Here is a 23604-nt window from a genome sequence, read left to right as displayed (position 1 = left end):
ATCATTCATTCTTGAAATATTTTAGAATAGATTAAAATCAGTACATAAAATAAATCTCCACTGCATTTATTACATATGGCACAGAATAACACCACTTTATAAATATGTTTTATCAGTGCACAAAATGGGAGAACCCTTTTGCTAAAAGCAGCCCAGTCAGAATGATTGGACTATGGTAGCATTTCCCAAAACTGACCATGAGATGGCAATGTGGCCAAATAGATGATAAAAGCTTTAACTGAGTCTTCCTTAACAATGGCATTAAGTACCTTATATCTAGAAGAATCTATCATTCAACTTAAAGAAGAGTGAAGTTTGTCACTCTTTTAGTAGTATTAACTACACATGAATCCTTTCATCATGGATCCATAAATCATTAGATGGTCATTTTTTCCCCTATTGTGGAGAGGACTGTATCTAAAGAGCCATAGAGGTCAGGAAGTACCCAGACTAAAGAGAGGCCTTAAGTTACCATTCAATTTAAGATTAATACACTGAATACAGACTATTGTTTTCAACACCCTGATAGAATTGTGTTAAAAATTTTCCATATAATTAAAGCAACTTCCAGTTTATTTAAAGGGTATCTCTGTTACACAGTAACCTCCTTTGGCAGTCATGGACAGTCATAGGAATATTAGAACATGAATTCACATTTAGATCAACATGATTCAAACATGCACAAGTGTATGTTTTCACCGACTTGCTCTTCTTCCATATAAATATATAAATATTGAATAAAGTGCATGGGAACATGTCTGTACATATATACAGGTACACATTTTCTTATATACACTTTAATAGATAGTTACAGAGAGAAAAACCACATACACACTGGTAATATATGTGTAGTCAAAAGACGTCTGCCAGGCAGTATTTATGTTTATTCTGATGAATTAAATTCATGGGATAGAATCTGTAATCTTTTCCTTAATGCATATTGACATGTATAGAGTTTTAAACTAAGGCAAAAACACATTAGAGCAGACTTCTTAACACTTCTATTTTTATCAGTCATTATATCTAATCATTAAGGACTAACTCCTTTCAAATACAACCTCAGTGCTAGTGACACACTATAAAGTCTATGTCTGAAGCAATGACCATCATTCGAAGCACCTGTAAGGACACATTTGGGAAAACCTTAATGCATTTCCAACTTACGTAATAAAGCTTTCTACATTTTTTAAATTCCCAGACCTGTAACATTTCCCAAAGGCTTACAGCAAAACACCTTTATATTCAATTAAAATCTTTCAGATTTTACCCTGTATCTATTGTCTGTCCCAACAGTAATGTGCAATTCACCCTTGTGCATTACAGTGTCCAGGTGGACTGTGGCTGACCTTTGTTAGTCTGCAGCAGCCATTTCTACAAAACATTATGGTAACTGATATTTGCTTTTTAGTTGGGAGCTAGTGTCTTTCAGTGTAAAACGAATGTAGTTTTAGAGGGAAGGAACAGAAATATTGCTTTAACTAGTCATGAATTGGATCCAGTATGAGGTGTTTATATATTAGTTGAAATCCTTGATTCAATTGATGTTTTCCCATTTCCTTGCCTGCTTGGCAAATGAGAAAAACTGAAAAAAAAAAATATTGGATACAAACTCTTTTCTGAATCAGGTAAGAAAGAAATTGAACTGGTTGATTCTCAAAATAAATCTGTTCATACTTTTTGACAACAACCAATTAGATTGGCATTTTTTAAATGCAAAGATCTTATAAATTTATTTTTATATCCTTAATAACTAAGAAACTGTTCCACTCATAAGATACAGTCAGTAGATCACTGTGGAACCAAACTAACCCATTTTAATAAATAATATAAATACATTATTTGAAAGTATCAATTTTAAAAAAGCCTATATTTATTTATTTACTTTTTGGAGACAGAATTTCATGCAGTCCACGCTGACCTCAAACTTGATAAATAGCTGAAAATGACTTTGAATTCCTGATTCTCTCATCTGCACCTCCCAAGTGCTAGGATTACAGGCATGCACCACCATGACCTGTTAACTCAGTACCGGGGAACCAAGCTAGGGAGTGCTTCCTGCATGCTAGGTGAGCACTCAATGGAGCTATATCCCCAGCCCTTTGAAAACATCACTTTTACCTGATTAAGTGTCAATAGGAAAGTCACTTGATTTTTTTTTTTTTAACAGAAATAGCCTAAGAAACTACTGCTAACAGCGAGAAACCTGAGTTTATTGTTTAGCTGTGACAGTCAACTCTACACACAGGTCGCAGCTAAAAGGGCGCATGCGCAGTGCAGTGGTTCCATAGAGAGTGACCAAATACCTCCACGATGCTGTTTCTTTGAAGCGAGTTCTAGAACTGTATTTCGAAAAGCGAAATTATCCTTTGATAGTTCACAGAGAAGAAAAGATACGAAACAAGACCACACTGCAAATTCAGATAAAGCCCAAGAAGTAGAAGAGAAAGCAGCGCGTCATTGAGTAACATTTAAAACCCTTCCACATCCAAGAATTAAATGACACACGCAGCAAATGCCCGCGATCTTGTGAACATTTCAAAATGGTGTCTATGAAAAGGCAAGAATGAAAAATATTGTCAAGTATTTCAATTAATTATATTAGCAATACAAATTTCATAATACTATTTTTTATTTTCAAAATATGCGTCATGGTGAATTTTAAATGCTTTTTATTTTTTTTTTTAAAAAGAGGCTATTCATTATTTTCAGTATTTCTAGCTATTTTTATGTACAATAATAGGTCACCAACTCACTCCCATGCCACCCATCAACAGCATGGCAGCAAGGTTTCTATTTGATAATAGAAATTAGATTGGTTTTATGCCTCATTAAAATTGTACAATCAAGGACAATGGTTTTAAAGATCTCATTGACAATATTAGAAGGACAATGATAAAACCAACACTTCTACCTCAAATGCTGTCAGGACGTCATTGTCAAGTGCACATTTTGTGACACCCTGCTCTCCATACACAGAACCCAATGAGGCGTATGGACACTGTTGAGTTACTGGAGTAGTCTGATGTGTCCCAGCCTCCTTATCCCAGCCCCCACACACAAGGTAACAACTAGTTCCAGTGCAGTTATCACAGCAACCAGTCCATCACACACAGCTGACTGTTTCGTTCACGGTGTTGATATTGTCTGTACAACTCTCTTCTGAGTGCTGTTTTCCTAGTGTAACCATAGAGCAGTCATTACCGGTGGTAACCACAGAGCAGTCATTACCGGTGGTAACCACAGAGTAGTCATTACCGGTGGTAACCACAGAGCAGTCATTACCGGTGGTAACCACAGAGCAGTCATTACCGGTTGTAACCATAGAGCAATCATCACCTGTTGTAACCACAGAACAGTCATTACCTGTGGGCTCAGCATCTTCCTGTGAGTTCTTTTTTTGTCCTGCGGGGAGCTGACTAGACTTGTAGGCCAACGCCGGTATAGTGTTCACTAAGATTAACTGCAGCGGCTTTCTGTTTTCCTTGTACTGACACTGAATGTACCGCGAGAAGGCAGACCTATAAGTCTTGTTGAACAGCGTATAGACCAGCGGATTGACAGCGGAGGAGAGGTAACCAATCCAGACAAAGACATTGAGCAGGGCTCCAATGACGTCTTCATTGCAGGACTCTTTGCAGATGACGGCCATGATGTTGGTGATGAAGAAGGGGCACCACATGACCACAAACAGAAAGAACACGATGCCCAGCACCTTGCATGCTTTTTGCTCATTGCTGATGGACTGCATCGTCCTCCGGCCTGCGTAGGAGCCCGGCTCCCTGTGGATGGACCGCTGGAAGAGCTTTTCGGATGACAGAGAACTCTGAGGGAGGAAGCTGAAGGAGGCTAATTTGGCCCGAGTGCTGAGGTCACTCACACACAAGGTGGCTTCTTTCTGAAGCGACTTGATAGTGAGGAAGTAGGTGATCACCATGATGGTTAAGGGGATGAAAAATGCGACAAAAGAACCTATGAGGACGAAGTTGTCATCCGCGAGCAGGCAGCTCCCCTCCTTAAAGACCTTTGAATCATCCTGCAATCCGAAGACTGGGATTGGCATGGATATACCTGGAAGAGATGGAAAGCGAGACACGTCATCAAGGAACTGAGGCTATGAAGGTGAGAACATCACCACATAATGCTGGCTGGCCAAAGAGTTTATACCAACTTACTTTAAGGTTTCATATGTTACTGCAGTTTATACCGACTTACTTTAAGGGTTTAATATGTTACCACAACGAGAGTTGGGCTAATTCTTACTCTATATTTATTTATTAGCTGGAGAAAACACACACAGAGGCAAAATGAAGTAAATAAAAATGACCACCTAACACCTCCATTCAGAGATCAACAAACAAACTGCCATAGATAATTTAATGCTGTTTGTTTTAAGGGCATTGTGCACACATACCCTCACGCAGGCACGCACTGGGAAACAGAACAAGTTACTGCTTTAGCTACAATTTTGTAACTTTCCATTGCACATTATATTATCAGCATATCTTACTTACTTTGTAAAGTTACAAGCCTAATATATTTTCTTTCTAGCAAATTAGAAAAATATAAAAAATAACAGTGACTAAAGGAAACAGTATTTATTCTCACCACCAAGTGGCATAGGTTACATTTCTTTTGTTTACACAGTACTGTATATGTAGTTTTAGATCTTCCCTTCACACCTAATATTCATTATAAAACTGAATTGCTTTTGCTTGTTGAGACAGGATCTTGCACTAGCCCAGGCTGGCCTCAAACTCACATTGATTCTCTTGCTTCAGGCTCTTGAGTGTACGAACCAACATGAACCGTTTTAAAGTTAAACAGATTTTTAAACTATTTTTGAAAAATACTTTCTGTTACTAATTTCAAGTAATCCAAATGAATTTGGGTTAGTTTTAAAAAGCTTTTATCTTGGAGAAAACCCAAAAAGAACAAAGGCAAATGCTGTCCTAAGGAAATCTTATAGCTTTTACAATTGTGAACTCAATGTTGTGTCATCCAGGTCCTTACCTGGGATGTCTCTCAACCTCAGACATCACATGATTAAACATGTACACATCTTATTCTGTAGATCTAAAAGTGACACACTTTCAGAGAAATCTATGATCACATCCTGGTTTACTCCTAAAGAGAAATTTAGTATTTCCTTCACATCATAAAATATAGAATTCATGTTCGAACTTCCCGTTGTTCCATAAAAGTTAGTTATTTTCATTGCAGAATGTCCATTGGGATGAATCACCCCAAACAAGGCAGCCGCAGACTTCTATTGTTAAATGTATGACTTAGGTACAGAATGCTATTGTACGTGGGAATAGGAGCTTACAGCCAGTCAGTTGCTCTGTACTTGGGTTTGGGGTATCTATCACGGTCCTCCAAGTAGATGCTCTGGCAGAGGACTCTAGCAGTGAGGAAGGATCACAGTTGGCTCTGATCATGCTAATTTCTCACCATGGTGATTGGACCCTACTTAGTGGAGGTTAGCTTGACCACCATGGGAGGTTTTGTTTCCTTTTTGGAGCTCAGGAGAGCTGAAGGAGGTGGTTAAGCCAAAGCAATCATGGTACACTTCTTATTCTGTTTTTTTTCTCTGCCACAATGGCAGGGTCAGGAGGAGGGATAAGGAGAAGAAACAATTGCACAACTCAGTTCACACGCGGAGAGATGCTGCTTCCTTCCTACACTTTCCTGTATTTTCAGTTTCCTGAGTTGCATGACGGAGGGCCCTGGTATTGCTTCCAGCCACTCTGTAGCCCAAGATGCTGCTCTCAGGCCAGCTCATCCCAGAGTCAGGGACCACTGTTTAAGCCCTGCCTTGTCATCTGACGGGAAAAAAGTTTCCCGTTGAGGAGGTGTAATACAAACGCTGAAGCAGCAGTAACAACAACCGAACAAGAGGAAAACAACCAAACTCTGCATGGTCAGAAAGGGTTTGGCTCTCCCCAAACACAGGTGTGACTATCCTCACACCCTGCTGTTGGAAGGGACAGTAGCTGGAACTTAGAGTGATACTTGACAAGAACATCTGTCTGTCTCCCTCCCCTCCCCTCCCCTTTCCCCATTTCGTGTGTGTGTGTGTTTGTGTATGTGTGTGTGTGTGAGAGAGAGGGGGGGGGAAGGGAGAGGAAGGGAGAGAGAGAGAGAGAGAGAGAGAGAGAAAGGGGGAGAGAGAACTTGCCCACCATTTGGGCCCATGTGGGAGCCAAAGGCTGACATCTCCCCCAATCACTTCTTCACCTTATGTTTTGCGACAGTCTTGCACTGAACTGAGAGCTTGCCATTTCAGGCAGACTGGGTGGCCAGTGAGCCCCTGGATCTATCTGTCTCCATTCCGTCCCTCCCTCTCACTGCCATGCCCAGACTTTTGAATGGGTTGCTTAGGTCCAAAATCAGGTCCTCATGCTTCCGTGGCATGCACGCTGCCCCCAAACTGTTTTCCTAGCCTGGTAAGGCTCTTTCTGAGTGCCATTTGCCCACAACTCTACAGGTTCAATGATGATATTTGTCACTTGTCTGTGCAAAGCCATCCCAATTTTCTTTCTTTTTTTGTTATTGTAGTTTTGTTTTGTTTTTGGAAAGTGAACATCAATGACATCAGGGATACTTTTGTGGTAAATGCCTCTTCATTTACCACCTGTTTGTCCCTGCCACACTGTTGAGAGCATCCTTTGAGCCACAAGTTGTGGCTGCAAGGGTACCATCCTCTGAGACCTTCTGATACCTCACCAAATTTCAGTCACTTCAGAAAACTAACCATAAAAGACAACCTGTGATTTCTAAGATCACTTTCTTTTTCTGCCAATATTTGAACTCACATCTGTGAGAGATTTTTTTTTTTTTAGTGCTCATCCAGTCTTATTATACAGATTCCTTGCATGCTGATTAGAATGGATACACTGGACATCCATTTCAGATGGACTTAGATTTTAGTCTTGGCTAGGGCTCTGGTCTCCTGGTATGAGGCTGGTGCCAGCATGCCTTCATGGATAGAATGAGGATAAAATGGATCAAATATGCAGAGCACCAGGGTGGTGCCTGGTCTAAAGGAGATGGAAACAAATGGCAAAGCTGGCCGCAGTACTTTTCTTTGTGGAATTACTCAGAAAAAAAAAGATATCAACATTATTTTGTTCTAATCTATTGCTTAGTTTTTCTATGTTAGCCCTTTATATAACAGAGTTTGTAAACCAAGAGAAACAAAATAGTGTTTTGGCTGTTTACTATTGGCTATGTAACAATGATGTAATTATTAACTTCTGCCAGGGTCATATGAGGTCTCAATCAATTTTAATTTGGTATGGCTAGCACTGTTGATTACTTTTCTAATGTGATGGATTACAGCCATTACTGTTAGTCATGATGCATATAAACAAAATATCAACTGTCCAAAAAGGTATATGATTTTATTATTAAACTCTTGGGTGTTCATTTTCTTGATTAATACAAAGGAAGTTCCCACCTTGAAAGCCTTTTGCCTTACTACTTATGACCTGGTAATTTATAATGAGTGGTCATTTTTAGTGAACCAGAATGTAGGCCAGCCTAAAGCACCCAATTCCTCAATCATTTGGAATTTGTTATGGTGTCTTGGGTTGGTGAGACACATAAACTATACACCCCCTGTGGGATGTTTTGATTTCTGCAGCCCTGGAAGGAAAGGGTGGTGGAACCCTTCACATGGATACAGAGATTCTCCCTCTAAAAGTGTGAGATAAAGAGCTGCCTCGGGAGGACATGGTAGGAGGTCAGGGGCAGGATGCTTTTGTGCTTGGGGAGGACACCTTAATTTAGATGAGGAGCAATCCAGCTCATGGGTCTTCAAATGGCCCATTTTTTCTCATGAGTAACAAAACTATCTTGGTCACAGCAGTATACTATTTATTTGTAGTGTTTCTTCCAAAAACACGGTGGTCAGCAAATATTTGTTAAATGCTGGTCGGAAAGTTAAAGCAGTATTCTAGTAAGAGGGGAAGAAACTTTTGTTAAAGAACTAAGGCATGGAGATAGGCTTTGTGTGTACAATAAGGAATGCTGAAGCATGCTCCTACCAAGAGAAATGAAGAATGCTGGCTGATGGCCGAGAATCTGGTCACAGTCATCTCAAGTGCATTAATTTTCTGGCAGCTTTGTTTGATAATAGTGGCTTTTGGAGACCTGACATCTTCTCTCACTTGAAATTTCTGCATATTAAGCATTTTGCTTTATGAACAAACAGTCGGGAACTTGAACTACGTGACTCTGCATTTTGTTTAATAAGTTTTTTTTTTTTTCTCGAGGAGTAGAGAACAGCAATCAAAATTCACTAAAGGTATTGGATCTTTTGTGCACATTTTTTTTAATCCTCTACATTAACATTCAGACAGTGAAGTGAACGGGGAAACACGGATACTAAGAACACAAAGGCTTTGGAGGATGTTCTCTTTGAGCTCCATTGCTTGCTTTGCAAATAAAGTTCACATCTCTACCGAGCATCTTAACACGGGCTAAAGAATCTTAACTTTGAACTATTGGCTGTGACAGATGGGCTTTCTCTTTTAATCCTACACTTTTATCATTTAGGATCTTGTGACTAATGGTTTTTTTTTTTTTTTTGTGGCAACTACTTTTCTTTAGATACAAGAAGTTTGAAGTACTAGGTAGCAAGAGTCTCATGGGACATGAGGGTTGGAGGGAGGCTTTCAGTCTATAGAGAGCAGAGATGATGGAAACAGATATTTCAGGAACTTGAGGAAAGTTTTGAGTCATGGGTTTCTTTGCATTTGAACACTTGACTTTTTTTTTTTAATTATAAGAGGATATACTGGCCCTTTGACAGAAAGCACCATAAGTCAATGCTACAGGATAATCTTCAGGCTGCAGGGAAGAGGAAACTGAAGATAGATGGAAAACTGGAACAGCACTCACCAACCTACCAGCTCCAACACATGGTAATAGTTCAAGATATTTTACACACATGCATTCACGATACATTGACTTTTTAACAGACTGGAAAACATTACCCAGACAACCCTGAAGGTTGATGAGAATTTTGCCATGTGGAGATGAAAGTCGACCCTGACCAGCTTACACAACTCACTTAGAATTGCAGAAATTTAGGGACAAAAATTAAGACTTCTACCAGTCTTTTAATTTTTATGGCTGATATTTAAAAAATTTGATTTTGTAGTAGTTATAATATCTATGACTATATTAGAGCTCATTAACGTTGGTTTCAGAAAGTCCCCAATAATCCTAAAAACCTTTAGCTGGCACAGACACACATTTATATATAGTCTATGAGAAAGACAGAACTTCCATCAGATTATTTGAAAACTTTTAGCAACAACATCATTAATTACTTCTAAATTTCACAGATGTTACATGTACAGCACACACATATATACACACATGCAGGCACATACACACTAACATACCTACTTACATACCTACACACATGTACATACATACACACATACTCTACATACACTTACAATACACACACACACACACACACACACACACCCTTCTTCAACGATTCTATGAACTCTGAATCTTCACTCTTAATCCCCAAATAAGTTTCTTCTGGTGAGACATTATGCTTTTGAGGCTAGAAATTATGACAATTGAAAATCCTCCCTTGGTCTCTGCCACATGTAACAGTTGCCTTTAACTTGGGTTGCACATTAGAATCACCCAGGAAGCTTTTAAAAATGACAGTGCCTGGGCCTCATTCCAGACTGATTTACAGAGTTGGAGAACTATGAATGCCCAGACTCTGCTGTGGCACCGAAGCAATTCCATGCCAGTGCCCTCTGAGAGCTAAGTGACGTGCACGCCAGAGGCTGGCTGCCACTTGTCCCAGCAGAGCTTCTTGGTTTCGGTGATATCTGGTTCTGCTGCCCTCTCTGTTTTGTAGTGAAGGGACTGTGCTTGGAAACTCAGGGTGACCTCCCACGGAAAGACAGGTAGAATTCTGACTTGGAGATGCATAGTGCCGGCTGCAACTTCAACCCCTGGAAACCCAGCCACGTGTTTCTTGTTCCAGCGAAGCTTTACTTACATTTACCAGTTTTGCCTCTTGAAAATATAAGTATCTCAATCATATCAAATAATTGAAATCATTAAAATTTATTATTAAATAATTCACTTATTAACATTGTGGGGAGGGCACGTAGGCTGCATTGCGTGTGTGGTGATCGGAATACAATTTTGTGGAGTTGGTTCCCCCCTCCCACTGTCAGTTCTGAGGGCCGAACTTAGATCTCAGGCTTATATAACTTTGCTTTGCTCTTGAAACCACAAATAAGAAAGGAACTTTGGTTGATGGCTATGTAAATTAACCTGGTTTAATTATCCTGTATCATATACATGAATCAAAACTCACATTATACCTCATATATGTAAACAGTTACATTAATAATAAACTCAAGTATACTGTTTCTTTTTAAATAAGCATGTAGTGGTACATGTTATCCGACAGTACCAAGTGTCCTGTTCTCAATTGAGTATTTAGCAATATGCTCATAAGCAACGATTTATTTCGACAAAGATCATGCCTGGTCCATATTATTGAATCCCATCTTTTATTATAGTTTCCCTGAATTTCTACTGGGGACAGGTTTTTTGAATAAATTTTGCATGAGATATATCTCTTTTTGGCTACTTCAGTCTGCAAGGTTATGTGTAGAAACAGTCCTGGTGTCTGGAAAGCTAAGGTGTGGCAGCTGTGTGTCCACACAACCCAGGACTGATGGAAGTCAACTGTACCTGTGGGTTAACAAACTGGATCAACCAACCATACTGCACTCTAGAGAACCCACAATGTTCCTAATGCTCAAGCAGTTACCAATTACCCAGCTCACCCTAGAAGGCCTTTGCAATTTGGTCTTTGTGTAATTCACAATTCTTAAATTTTCACTTAATCGTGTAGTCTTCTCTCTCTGGCTCTTCTTCATTATGTCTGGAGCTATTCAGAGCAGCATTGCACCTGGTTTACCTTTTCAGTTAGTTGCATAGTGATTTGAGTTGTTCCTAAGACCCCCCTCCTTTCACATGCATCTCCCCCCAGTGAATTAGTTGATAGAACACAGTGTCCTGTTGTAAGAGGTGTTTCTTTGCGTGGTGGCACACAACTTTAATCCCAGTACTCGGGAGGCAGAGCCAGGTGGATCTCTGTGAGTTCAAGGCCAGCCTGGTCTACAGCGTGAGAGTCAGGAAGGGCACCAAAACTACATAGAGAAACCCTGTCTTGAAAAACAAAAACAAAAACAAACAAAAAAAGAGGTGTTTCTTCTTGTGTACCTAGAATATGTTGGAGGGTTGGCTTTAACCCAAATTCAATTGGCATCAGATAAGGGTGGGTCCATGTGGACCTCAGCTGTCATGAAAGAGAAGTCATAAGGGATAGCGTAGTGGTGTTAGTCTGAGACTAACATGATAAATATATCCTGGTATGTTCTTAAAAGTCTAGCATCAAGGGGCACTGTAAGTAGTAACTGGAGTAAACAGAGACTCCCATCTCACTACTCCTCTGGACCAATTCTGATGCTATCTACTTCTCCAAATGCTTTACAAATGACCTTTTGTGCTTCCAGGATTTCTATTAAGCAAGGGCTTGGGTAAGGCAGTAGGTTGGGCATCTGGGGGTAGGAAACCTGTTCTTCATGGCTACATTTGCACAGAAAGCAGACTTTTTATTTTGTATAATTATCACATATGGTACCGGGCTGCAGATGGGGACAGTATTCCCAAACTGCCTCTATTTCTTTCCAGACATTTCTCAAGGCATATCCCTTGTGGCAACTTTCCAAAAATCATTTTCCTCTCTCCAATAAGATCTCTTTCCTAACTCTGTATTCATCGTTGACTCCCTAAATCATTTACATGGTGCTTCCAACATCTTAGCATTTTTTTTTTCTTTAGAGGTTTCATTCCACTCATGGGATGGTGGTCTCATGAGTAGCAGAGATGGATTTTCTTAAAAAATTATTATAAGTTCAGACCTCAGGAAAATGTTGATGTGGGTGGGGAGCAAGCATAAGAAGGGAGAGGGGACGGGTTGGGAATCACAACACATTTTATAGACATATCTTGGAATTGCTGAATAATTTCATAGTGTTTCCCCTCAGTTTTGCTGGGGAAACACAGTAATGAGGTTTTAACTAGCCACAAAAGGCAGAAGAAAGGAAAATGGACATCTCTGTGAGACAGAAGGATGAGGCAGCACAGAGCAGACTACTTAGACAGGTAGAACCACTGGGGGTGGCGGAGATGGGTGTCAGCAGTGCCGTGTGAAAATCAAGGATTCACTTTAATTCTTTTCCACTCTGATTCCTGGGCCAGGACCTGGCCCATTATTTTCCTTAAAGCTCTTTCTCAGGAAAATTGATTATTGGGAAACTAGAGAATCGTATAGTGGAGAAAGACAGAATTTAAAAGCCTGAAGTTTGTTTCTTGACTGTTCCTCACTAGCTGAGTGACCTTAGGCTGAGGAATTTTAATGATTCCACTTGTAAGCTAAGGGATGCTAAAGAGGGGCAGGGGAGAGAGAGAGAGAGAGAGAGAGAGAGAGAGAGAGAGAGAGAGAGAGAGAGAGAGAGAGAGAGATCCGCCCTAATCATCATGCGGGGCTGTAATGAGGAAATAGTGATACATTGGCTCAGAATTATTTTGTAAACTTCTAAGATTTATTTAAATAAAGCAATTACAATTCACTTCATGCAGGGTGGGATTTTGTAGGTAATACAAAGGGCGTATGAGAAGCTCCAGGAAGCCTGGGATCTCATAGGGAAAATGAACTGTGCATACATGATTTATTAAGGAGGCAGTACAGGAGGAAATGAGATCAAGAGGCAAAACAGAATGACGGTAGAGTGTGATGCTCATAGTGAGTTCCCGTTTCTACATGGAGAGTCATGTAGGAGACAGCTGCTGAGCTGGCCCTGTGGCTAAATAACATCCGGATGGCCTTCTGGACCAAAGGTAGCATCCAGGAGGTGGTTGGTCTGTGTGCACCCTGGTTGAGGAACACCTGGCCTTGTGTATGCCAGGAGGCAAGCACCTGGCCATGTGTTATTCTGGCATAGGTGTGCCTGGCCTCACTGTGGGCTAACGCCAGCTCCAGATTATTGTGCAACTGCAGTCTCAGATGCAAGCACACTTATTTCCTTTGTCTTGTTCTGTTTCCTTTTTTGTGCTGGAGTCAAATGCAAAGCTCTACCTATGCTCGTCTAGGACGTCCCCACTGAGCTACAAACTAAGTTCCACACTCACGTCTTGTTTCTTATTATAGACACTGAGTAGGTCCTCCATCTGGATCAGCAATCCGTTTTGGTCATTTACCCATTAATCAAATATTTAATTAAATCTCCACTGAATGAGGTACTTAGGAATGCAAGAGAAAGAAGGGGCTTTACTACAGATTCCTTTATAATCCGAGACCTTTCGTGGTCATCAATCCCAAAGAAGACTGGGGGGGCGGGGCAGGGAAGCAAGCTGAACCAGGGTAACCACCAGCATCCCACCCATAAGAAAATGATGCATTCAGGGAAATCTGCATTTACCTTCACCTTCGTTGTTGCTGTTGAAGGATACTCCAATGTATACTAGCAGGTCTGGAGCATTTGGTTTCAAGACTTGTTTACACATTTAAAATTCATTAAGGAATCCAGAAAGCTTTTGTTTCGGGGACCCTTAAGTATCAATTGTTCCAGAAATTCAAAAGAGCACTTTAAAAGCAATCATTGATTGATTCATTTAATAATACATTATCATATATTAACATGAGTAGCGTATCTTAAACAAAAAAGCCCCCATACTTCCCCCAAACAAGTGTGAAGTGGTGCTGTTTGGTAAGTGACAGTCCCTTCACCGTCTCATTTCATAGAAGATGGTGGATTCGGCTTCAGTCTTTGTGTGATCACAAATCCTGGTGACTGGAAACTGCACCCTGCCCTCATAAGAGGATGAGAGGGAAGGAGGCAAATGCCATCTTGAAAATAACATTGACCCCTTTGGACTTCCTGTGAGAATCCCCGGGATTCCCAAAGACCTACACAGCACACTTAAAGCCACCTGTGTAAGAGAGAAAGGCAATTAGCTTGTGTCAGGAAAGCCTGGTTTGGCTCCCCTGTTATTTGAAGCAAGTCTGTTCACTTCTCCGAGTTTCCTCTGAAAAATGAGGATTTTCCAGAAATGTCCCTTGAAAGGTTTGTCATCGGGAATAGAAATGAGACTCGCTGTACCATTAGTGGCCATCTCTAACAGCTGGCAAAGAGAAGAATGCTCCACAGCCTCTCTTAATGCTCGGAGTTCTTCATTCTGTCTGAAATCTCTGCTGGAGCCCAAGCCTCCAGCCACCCTTGTATGGTTCTAACAGAATGCTGCCAACCTTACAGCTTTGGAGGTGTGTGCATGGCTTAATTTCTTTGCATAAACATTTCTATTAGCATCAAATCATTAACTCCCAAGGTAGGGACCCTTCAGAGCAAGACTGTGTTCTAGGATGGCCTGTAACAGAAGTGCTGGACATGACCTCTGGGGTGGGAACCATGGAGTCACCCACTAACACTGAATAATGGCTGTAAATGCCAAAAAAGGACATGACTTAAGAAAACACATGAGGATTCAGATTCACAGAGCGAGGATAAAAGAGATGTCCACTGTGGCTTTCCTCTCTGGCCTTCTGATAGGTGGTATTTCTTAGTTGGCATTAGGGTTCATGGGAATTATATCAGTGACCCTCTTCCTACAGAACTCCCAATGAAAAGTCTGCATTGCCTTTTTTGTTCGTCAAGGTCCTGGCAGCTGATACTGGCTGGTGTGGCAGAAACTGAGCTTCACAAAGTGATACTGAGCAGATCAAGGGATGTAGGAGAGGGCTGGGCTTCAGGATGAAACCTCAGGAGTAAAACTGTACAGCAGATGCAAGGGGTAGATGAAGAACATTCACAGCTCTTTGCCCACTTAGTGCTGATGGTACTACAGAAGTGTCCCATCTGTACTTGGGCAATAGGGGCTCAGTCCCTGGCCACAGGCGCCTTAAATATGTGACCCAACCCCTGGCAACTGCTTCATCTTGTTTGTTCATTTCACTCCCTCGAAAGTCGAAGTGTGACCAGAGCATTCCTACTGACTCCAAGCCTAGGTCCTAGGAGAAGTTGGGAATTAGAGTTGTGAGAAGTTTTGGAGTCCTCAAGAACCTCTTCTAAATATTGAAATCATGGTGAGAACAGACACAGCTCTGGAGTGCAGTGGCCAGCACCCACTCGACTCAACACCGAGTACGATATGCTGCTATGGAATATTACTTTAACTGTGTAAAGGTGTGCTGCATTTGTTTGTGCTGCCTTTCTTTAATGATGGAAGGATGTGTTGCTGTTTCACCTTGCCTGCCTAAGGCACCTGATTGGTCTAATTAAAAAAAAAAAAACTGAATGGCCAGTAGCTAGGCAGGAGAGGGATAGGTGAGGCTGGTGGGCAGAGAGAAGAAATGGGAGGAGAAATCTAGGCTCGAGAGATAAGAAGAAGAGAATGAGGGAGAAAGAGAGGGACATGCCCAGGGTCAGAAGCCAGGCAGCCGCCAGGCAGCCAGACACAAGAAGCAGTGAAAGTCAGACACACAGAAGGAAAGAAAGGTTAAAAAGCCCAGAGTCTAGAGCCGGGTGGTGGTGGCGCACGCCTTTAATCCCAGCACTCGGGAGGCAGAGCCAGGTGGATCTCTGCGAGTTCGAGGCCAGCCTGGGCTACCAAGTCAGTCCCAGGAAAGGCGCAAAGCTACACAGAGAAACCCTGTCTCGAAAAACCAAAAAAAAAAAAAAAAAAAAAAAAAAAAAAAAGCCCAGAGTCTAAATGTAGATGAGGAGAAACAGAAAGTTAAAGAAAAAAAAGGTAGCCAGAAACTAGCCTAAGCCAGGCCTAGCATTCATAACTAATAAGTGTCAGTATCATGATTTGGGAGCTGGTTGGTGGCCTTAAAAAAGAAAAAGAAAAAAAAAAAAGCCCAGTACAATATGCAGCTGTTGTAGCAGCCTATTTCAGAGGTGCTGATGCTGTTTTTCCTACCCTATTTCCCACTTCTGTTGGATTTTATTCTCCTTTTCTGTGACCTTTGCAGTTAGCGTAGGGTCAAGCATTTAATAGTTTAAAAAAATAGATGAGCCAGGCTGTGGTGGCACATTTAATCCCAGCACTCAGGAGGCAGAGGCAGGTGGATCTCTGTGAGTTCAAGGACAGCCTGGGCTACAGAGTGAGTTCCAAGAAAGGCTCCAAAGCTACACAGAGAAACCCTGTCTCACAAAAAAAGAAAAAGAAAGAAAGAAATAAGTCTAGCAAGATGGCACAGTTGGTAAAGTGCCTACCATACAAACACAAGGGCCCAAGTTAAGACCCTCAGAGTCTGTGTAAAAACCAGGCACCGCGGCACACATCTGTAATCCCAGAACTCCAAGGTGAGGCAGAGATGGGAAGACCTTTGGTACTTGTTGGCCAGCCAGCCCAGCTGAATTAATGAAGTCCAGGTTTCAGCGAGACACTCTGGTGGAGCTAGGGAGATGGCTGAATGGGTAAGAGCATTTTCTGGATGAAGACTTCAGTTCAAATCCCCGGTCCTCACCTGAGAAGCTTGGCCATGCACGGCTGAAACGCTGGCATAATATTGAGGATGGGGACAAGAGGATCACTGGAGCTTTCTGGACACCAGCCAAGCTTCAGGCTCAGTGAGAGACCTTGTCTCCAAAGAGTAAGGTGAACAGTGATAAAGCAAGATGTCCAAGATCCTCCTCTGACTTCCCCACATTCCTATGGCATGCATACTTGGGCGTGCGCGCGCGCGCGCGCGCGCGCGCACACACACACACACACACACACACACACACACACACACGGTCAAAGAGGACACTTGACATTGACCTTTGGCCTCCACAGGCATGTACACACACACTTACAGCACTTGTATATTCAAGCATGTACTCATACAAGAACAGATACACACACACACACACACACACACACACACACACATACATACATACACTCACATTAGTCAATCTGGAAACACAAATCACTCACTGATTTGTGAACTCAAGTGCTTATGGAGCCAGTGTTTATAACTCAGTAACATATCTGAGTTATGAGGTAGGGTGGAAGATGGTTCGGAGACTGATGTAAACGATAATAGCTGTGTCCAATAATATCTGTGTTCAATGAAAAGGAAAACTGAGACACATTGTACAAGCAAAACAAAATGTATCTGTGGGCTAGAGACACTTTTCCATTTTGTTATTAGCTTGGCAAGCTTAGAGCTTTAGAGAATTTCTCTTGAGTTCCTTTTAGTTCACATCCCTCATGGGCTTTTCACCTTGGCCTTACTCTTGGGGTCATTGTCCCTATACAGATAAAATGACACCATTTCTACCACAAGGCTCAAAGTAACCTTTTATTTGGTTCTTAAATCCTGAGATCTGCTGGGCTTGTTCTCGGCTTCATTTCAGATTCATACCCTTTGGCTCAGAAAACACCACTTTTACACAGATAGGTGAGGTCTCAATTTAACAGCTCCTCTAGGCACTATTCGGGGGTGCGAAAACTCTCTAACTAGCAACTTCATTTTCTAACCACAGCTACACTTCAGTTTCCTACCATCTTAGCTGTGCTTGAGCTCCTAGAATTCTGGAAGCGTCTCTATGGTTTCGTCTTTCAACACCTGTCTAGTTGGTTCAGACCCTCACGTCCAGCTCAGGGAGGCTCAGGATGAAGAACTCAGCCCTGCTTTCTCTCAAGTTGTATTTGCTGTGAGTTAAGCAACATGAGAGCTGCTGGGCAGTGAGGAGTTTACCACTTTTGTCTTCTGCAAAGTTACATGGACCCTGATGTGTTTGCTCAGGGATTTGTAGGGAGGATTATTTATTTCTGTATCTGAGAAACATTTCTGGGCCCTGATCCCTTCTTTGCATTTGCTCTATCTTCTCCATTCTAAGGATGCCTTTAGGTTTGCAGAAAGAGGCCCTCACCTCACGTTGAAAAGAAACCTTGATGGAATGTATGTGGTTGTTACCAAGAAGATTGCATATAGCCTTCTTGTGAAGAGCTCTAGTAGAGCTTAATAAGGGCCACCTCGTGAGGCAGCTTTCCTGTATATTCACTGCTTCGTGCAAATATACACTCAAAGGCAGCAAGGAGAAATGACCCACCAGGTGCCAGGCTCTGTGTCGGTCAGCACAGGTATTCTACCCCACCAGGAAGTGATGAGGCAGCAGGCGTTCTTCTCACTTTATGAAGAAAACACAGATGCCAAGATAGTCTATGATTTGCTGCCAGCCTTGGAGCTAACAAATGAATGAGTTAGGACAGGAGGCTAGACCTGAATTGTTTTCTTCCATAACTCAAATGTTTAAGGACCTTGGCCTGGTGGATGACTGTTAGTCTTGTCTGGTTTAACCAGTCTCTTGTGTTTATAGGCCAACTGGAAGGAGTTTTCATAGATCCCTTGACAGTGTGAGGCTGATTAGCATTTTCATGACTCTCATTTGGAAGCTGGTGCTTCTGGGCTCTGAGGATTAAGTGCATTCACTTGTGGGAGCATTGAGATGCATATGGAAATTATTCTGTATTTCAGATTACTTAAACATGGGCAAAGAAACGGAAAGAAGAGTTAGAAAATAGAAACAAAAACAACAAAAACCCCTCCACCCCGAGGGCAGGGCATTGTCACAATCAGTAAAACACAAGTAAGAGCTGCCTGCTTGACCTCTCAACTTGGCGTCTCGCTAATGGGCATCCCGACCTTTGCCCAGCCAAAGCGGGGCTATGGGCTGCATTCCATCCCCTCTGCCCCTCAGCCCAGGAAATGGCACTGCTGTGTGTGAATACTCGGGCTCAAGATCTTCGGAGAAACGTTTTCATTATGCTTCCTCTGAGCATCCCAATGATGCTAGGAACCTGTAGTGCACTTAATGACCAAATCTCTCTCTATTCCCACTGCTGTACCTAGACTGCAAGCCTTTTGGATTTATGTTTGATCTCCCCCACTGTTCTTACTGCTTCCAGTCCTGCCCATGTTTCCTTGAGCCTCCATGGCATGCTCTGGCCTTCCCCCCTTCCTCAGTTACCACCGCTTACTGCCTTCTGTAGGCTTCTCTGTTCTTCAGCCCCATACACTGCTTACCTCTTTATGGTGGTGGGACTTGCTGATCCACTGCCAGGACACTTTCTCCACTAACACTCTCATAGTCATGTCATTATGATTCTGTATCCTCATACATACCCTCTCATCACAGGTCCCCTTCTTAGTCTGAACTCGCCCGAATCACCTTGAACTTGGTTTCTGGTTGGCTTTCCCTCTAGCATTCGTCACATGCTGACGTCACTTTATTGGTTTATTGGCTTGGTGGGTGTCCGCTCCATGAGTGTGAGCTCCATAGAAGCAGAGACCTCTCGTAAATTCAAGCCTAGCACACAGTGCTTAAATAAAGTTTCTGGAATAAGGGACCAGGAAAATGCAGCAAAGCAGTTATGGCTAAATGGTAGACCCTCTCATTATCTTAGGAGTATAGCTAAGAGATTGCCCAAGTGTAGGTCACTTAAGGGTTAACAATTTTGGCAGCTTGGGCTTTGTAGAAGAGTCAGGTAAAGATGGAGAACCCTCTGTTGGTGTTGTTCTTAATGTACCAGTTGATAAAATTTCCTTTATGCTTCTGACCTAATACTACATGGGGAGAACTGTGTGGCAAGGGTGGCTATAACAACCATAGACACACATAAAAACACAATGGGGATTACTTAGGAACTAGCAGGAGAGGATGAAAGACAGGGCAGTGGGGGTGAATACAAGCAAAGTACAAAGACACACACACACACATATATGTACAAAAATGTCATAACAAAACATTATTTTATATAACTAAAAATCAGTAAAAAAAAATTAGACTACCAGTAAGTATTTATACAAAGCTTACTATGTTCCAGACTCACCCTAAATGCTTTATGCAAGTTGGCTCGCCCCTTTTATCTCTTTTGCTGATGAGAAAATGGAGAGACAGGTTGATCAGCTTGCCCAAGGTCATACCATGAGAGGTGGAACTAGAACTTTGATCCACACTCAATCTGGCTCTGTCCTCTTGTTTTTCCTACTATGTGGCCTCAGCACAACACTTTAGACATTAGGAGTACAGGTTCAGGGGTCAAATCCCCTCATTTTGAAGAGTTGAGGCGGTCAGGCCTGGCTCTGGGGTCCTGAATCCCCAGGTTGTGGGGGCCCAGAAGTCACACTGAGCCCTGTGCCATGTTTTTATGAGCTCACATCTTCTTTTATAGGCTTATGCCATGGGGGTGATCATTTCAAATTTAGAGCCATTAAGACGAGGTTGAGGTGAAAGCAGGTCACAGCTTCCCAGAGGAGACACAGAAAAATGAAGGCGATGTGGGGTAGCTTCTGGAACTTAGTTTGAAGGAATAATTGTCTTTTACTATAAGCCTTTAATGCTCATCTTCCAGGTCAACATTTTTTAAATTACCATTTCCTCCACTTTTACAGTGTTTAATTTCTATCATTGAATTCCTGAGAACTGAGTCCAAGACCTGTGCTGATGCTGACTCTTTCTCTTCCAACTTAACCTATGGAGGGTGTCAGAGGGCGTAGAGAGCAGACACCCTTAACGATGAGTGCAAACACTTTCATTTATGTGTCCAAATTTAGAAGTGGATTCTGCAAACACTTTAACATATAAGACATTTCGAATAACTGCACCTTGATGAACAGTGGCCTTTTTGACAATGTTGCATATGTGTGTGTGTTGTGTACACACATGCTTGTGTCTGTTGGTAAATCAGGCTCTGGGCTTCCCAGTTCTGCTTTTTCTGGACAGTACTTGCATGAGATATAGGAAAACTCTTTATAATTAGAAAACATGGTAAGAAACAAAAGCCACAGTCAAAAGGAAACGAGACAAACATTTATGAGAAAGGGCAGTGGGATGATGAAAAGCTTCTGGGGGAATATGGCACACTGACATCCAGAAGTTAATTTGCTGGGTTGTGCTCACACGTTAACATAGATTAGTCTGCCAGGCAAGAAGGGCTCTGCAACATGGAAAACTTATAGGATGGAAAAAGAAACTTCTAGAAAGTTGCTATAGCTTTTCACTTGAGAGGGGCAGGTTTAGAATAATGAGACTGAATACCCAATATCGTGGGTATTCAGCATGTGTGTGTGTGTGTGTGTGTGTGTGTGTGTGTGTGTGTGTGTTTGTGTATTCAATTGATCAAGCTCTCTGTGATGTGCAAGCTAACTTCGATTTTGTGAGAGTACTAGGAAGTTGTTTAGGTTTCTTACAGCCTGTTGAATATTTGCACCTGATATATTTTGCGGTAGGCAGAATAATAGTGTTCCAAAAATGCCCTCATCTGATTCCTGGGATCTATGACTATGTTATGTTCCATAGTAAAACAGGAATTGAAGTGACAGGCGGGAATAAAGCATCCAGATCAGTTGATCTGAACACTAGATTGCACGTCCTGGACCACCCAGGTGGGCTCCATGTAACCACAGGAGTCTTGGGAAGTGGAAGAGGGAGGCAGGAGTGTTTGGTCAGAGCAGCTCAGGGAGAGGAAGACCCACCTGGTCCTGCTTGGCTTTGCAGATGGAGAAAGTGCACAGGCCCAGCATGTGTCTCTCCTGGATGTTGGAAGGAGGAAGACCAGCCTCCAGGGAGAGCATTATTGCCGGCTGCAAGGTACTATTTTCCCTTATCCTGCCTGGATATCTCCGACACCTGCATGGGCGATGGCCCTTTCTCAAAATCTTCCCGTGCTTAGAAGCAGGAGTGAAAGCTCAGAGGCCGGTGAGTGGCGCCATCTTGTCCCTCACTGTATTATCATTGGTTATTGGATACACATGGGGACCACTGGCCAACTTAAAAAACCCCACACATCTGGTTGAATCCATGTGGTCTGACTTTACATCCCAGGTAAGACTGAGGACATGGGCTTTGGGACTTTCCACAGAGCCCCCGAGTGATTCCGATGTAGCATGAATTGAGCTCTTCGTTCTTCATAGGCCAGAGAAGATTTTGGGCCACCACTGTTCTCTTTGCCTTGGGCAAAAGGTGGGCAGGCCCTGGCTAAGCAGTGTGGACACTATGCTAGGGCACTGTCTACATTGCGGCTTTCTTAGCCATCCATACTATGGTTCCTACAGGTGGATTAATGATCTCTGGATTATAGACATTCTTTAGTTTTTCTGATGGCTCTGAGTCGCTCATCTTCCTCTGATTTGGACGGACAGTCTGGAGTCTCAGCTAGTGTACCTTCAGAGCATGACAGGGAGGCATTCTTTACTTCTTTTTTTTTATTTTATGTGTATAAGTGTTTGCTAGCATGTATATCTGCATACCACCCGTGTGCCTGATACCTGTAGAGACCAGAGGAGGGCGTTGTATCCCCTGGAACTGAAGTTGCAGATGGTTCTGAGTCACCATGTGGGTTTTGGGAATTGAACCCAGGTCCTCTGGAAGAGCAGCAGTGCTCGGAGCTGCTGAGCCATCTCTCCAGGCTTCCCTCTTTTACTGTGATCCCGAGAGAAGGGGGGAACTAGCCTGATGCAGCCAGGTGGCTGTAGACATTAGCACCCCTAAATCCCACTGGGGTCCTAGAAATGCCTCTGTTCCCTGGGCCATGTCTCCCGCTCCTCCCCACTCGGCCGCTTTAGCAGATTTGGTCAGAACTGGCTTCATCAGACATTTCTTCCATGACGTGACACAAGAGGCACGTCGCTGAGTGCATCCGGGCAGCTCTTCTGGGGGCTGGACCAGTTTGGGACTGATGGTTGTTGGAAGGCCTTAAGAGGGGCTTGGGGCTGATACTGAGGAAAATATGACATCACTCCAGGACTGGGTGCCCCCTGACTTCAGTTCTTACTAGAGGAAACGTTATGTGCCCCAGGCTTTTATGATCTACAGGACTGATGGCGGGAGTCAGGAAAGACTCCTGTGCATGGGGATGTGGAGCTCCTGGCTGTCAGCTCAACCTAGCTGGGAAGAGGGAGCCTCAGCTGAGTAGTTGCCTCTATCAGGTTGGCCTGCAGGGGGCATTTTCTTGGTTAATGATTGATTTGGAAGGGCCCAGCCCCCCGTGGGCAGCGCCATCCATGGGCAGGTGTTCGTGGATTGTATAAAAACAAAAAAGCAGGCTGAGCACGCCTGTAGTAGCATTCCTCTGTGGGCTGTTTCAGTTCCTACATTCCCTTCCTTCAACGATGGACTGTAACCTGTAAAACCAATAAGCCCTTTCCTATACCTGGCTTTTGGCCATCGCGATTTACAGTGGTTATAGGATCAGAAGCAAACTAGGACAGTACTAATGTAATTAACATTTTTAAAATCACACTCAAGGCAGCAACAGAATAGTGCTTGTGGCCAGAGCATCAATCTCCAAAGCCTGTTGTGGGCTGGGGCTGGCGGGCTTTTTACAATGTGCTCCAAGTCCTAAAAGTCCTAATCTCCAGCAGTGAGTGTGATCTTCCTTGGCAACAGACTGTCTGCAGATGACCAAAATAAAGTCAGATTCTGGGGGTGGCCCCAATCTAGTATTTCTGATGATCTTATACAAAAGGGGGTGACTAGGACCCAGGGG

The 23604-nt window shown here is 42.6% G+C and overlaps 1 protein-coding gene across 1 annotated transcript in view; it reads right to left on the bottom strand.

Annotated features, from left to right (window-relative positions):
• Positions 1-543: 543 nt before the first annotated feature.
• Positions 544-23604, bottom strand: part of Htr2a (5-hydroxytryptamine receptor 2A) — a 63716-nt gene continuing 40655 nt past the window's right edge. Inside the window, exon 3 of the mRNA XM_016006895.3 lies at positions 544-4068. Within this exon, the coding sequence (XP_015862381.1) occupies positions 3104-4068 (965 nt within the window). The 3' untranslated portion in view covers positions 544-3103. The remainder of the gene's footprint in view (positions 4069-23604) is intronic.

This window comes from Peromyscus maniculatus, chromosome 9 (genome assembly GCF_049852395.1).
Source record: "Peromyscus maniculatus bairdii isolate BWxNUB_F1_BW_parent chromosome 9, HU_Pman_BW_mat_3.1, whole genome shotgun sequence".
In the NCBI taxonomy this organism is placed as follows: Eukaryota; Metazoa; Chordata; class Mammalia; order Rodentia; family Cricetidae; genus Peromyscus; species Peromyscus maniculatus.
Note: the sequence above shows the minus strand (reverse complement) of the source record. Positions and strands in the feature narration are given on the sequence as shown.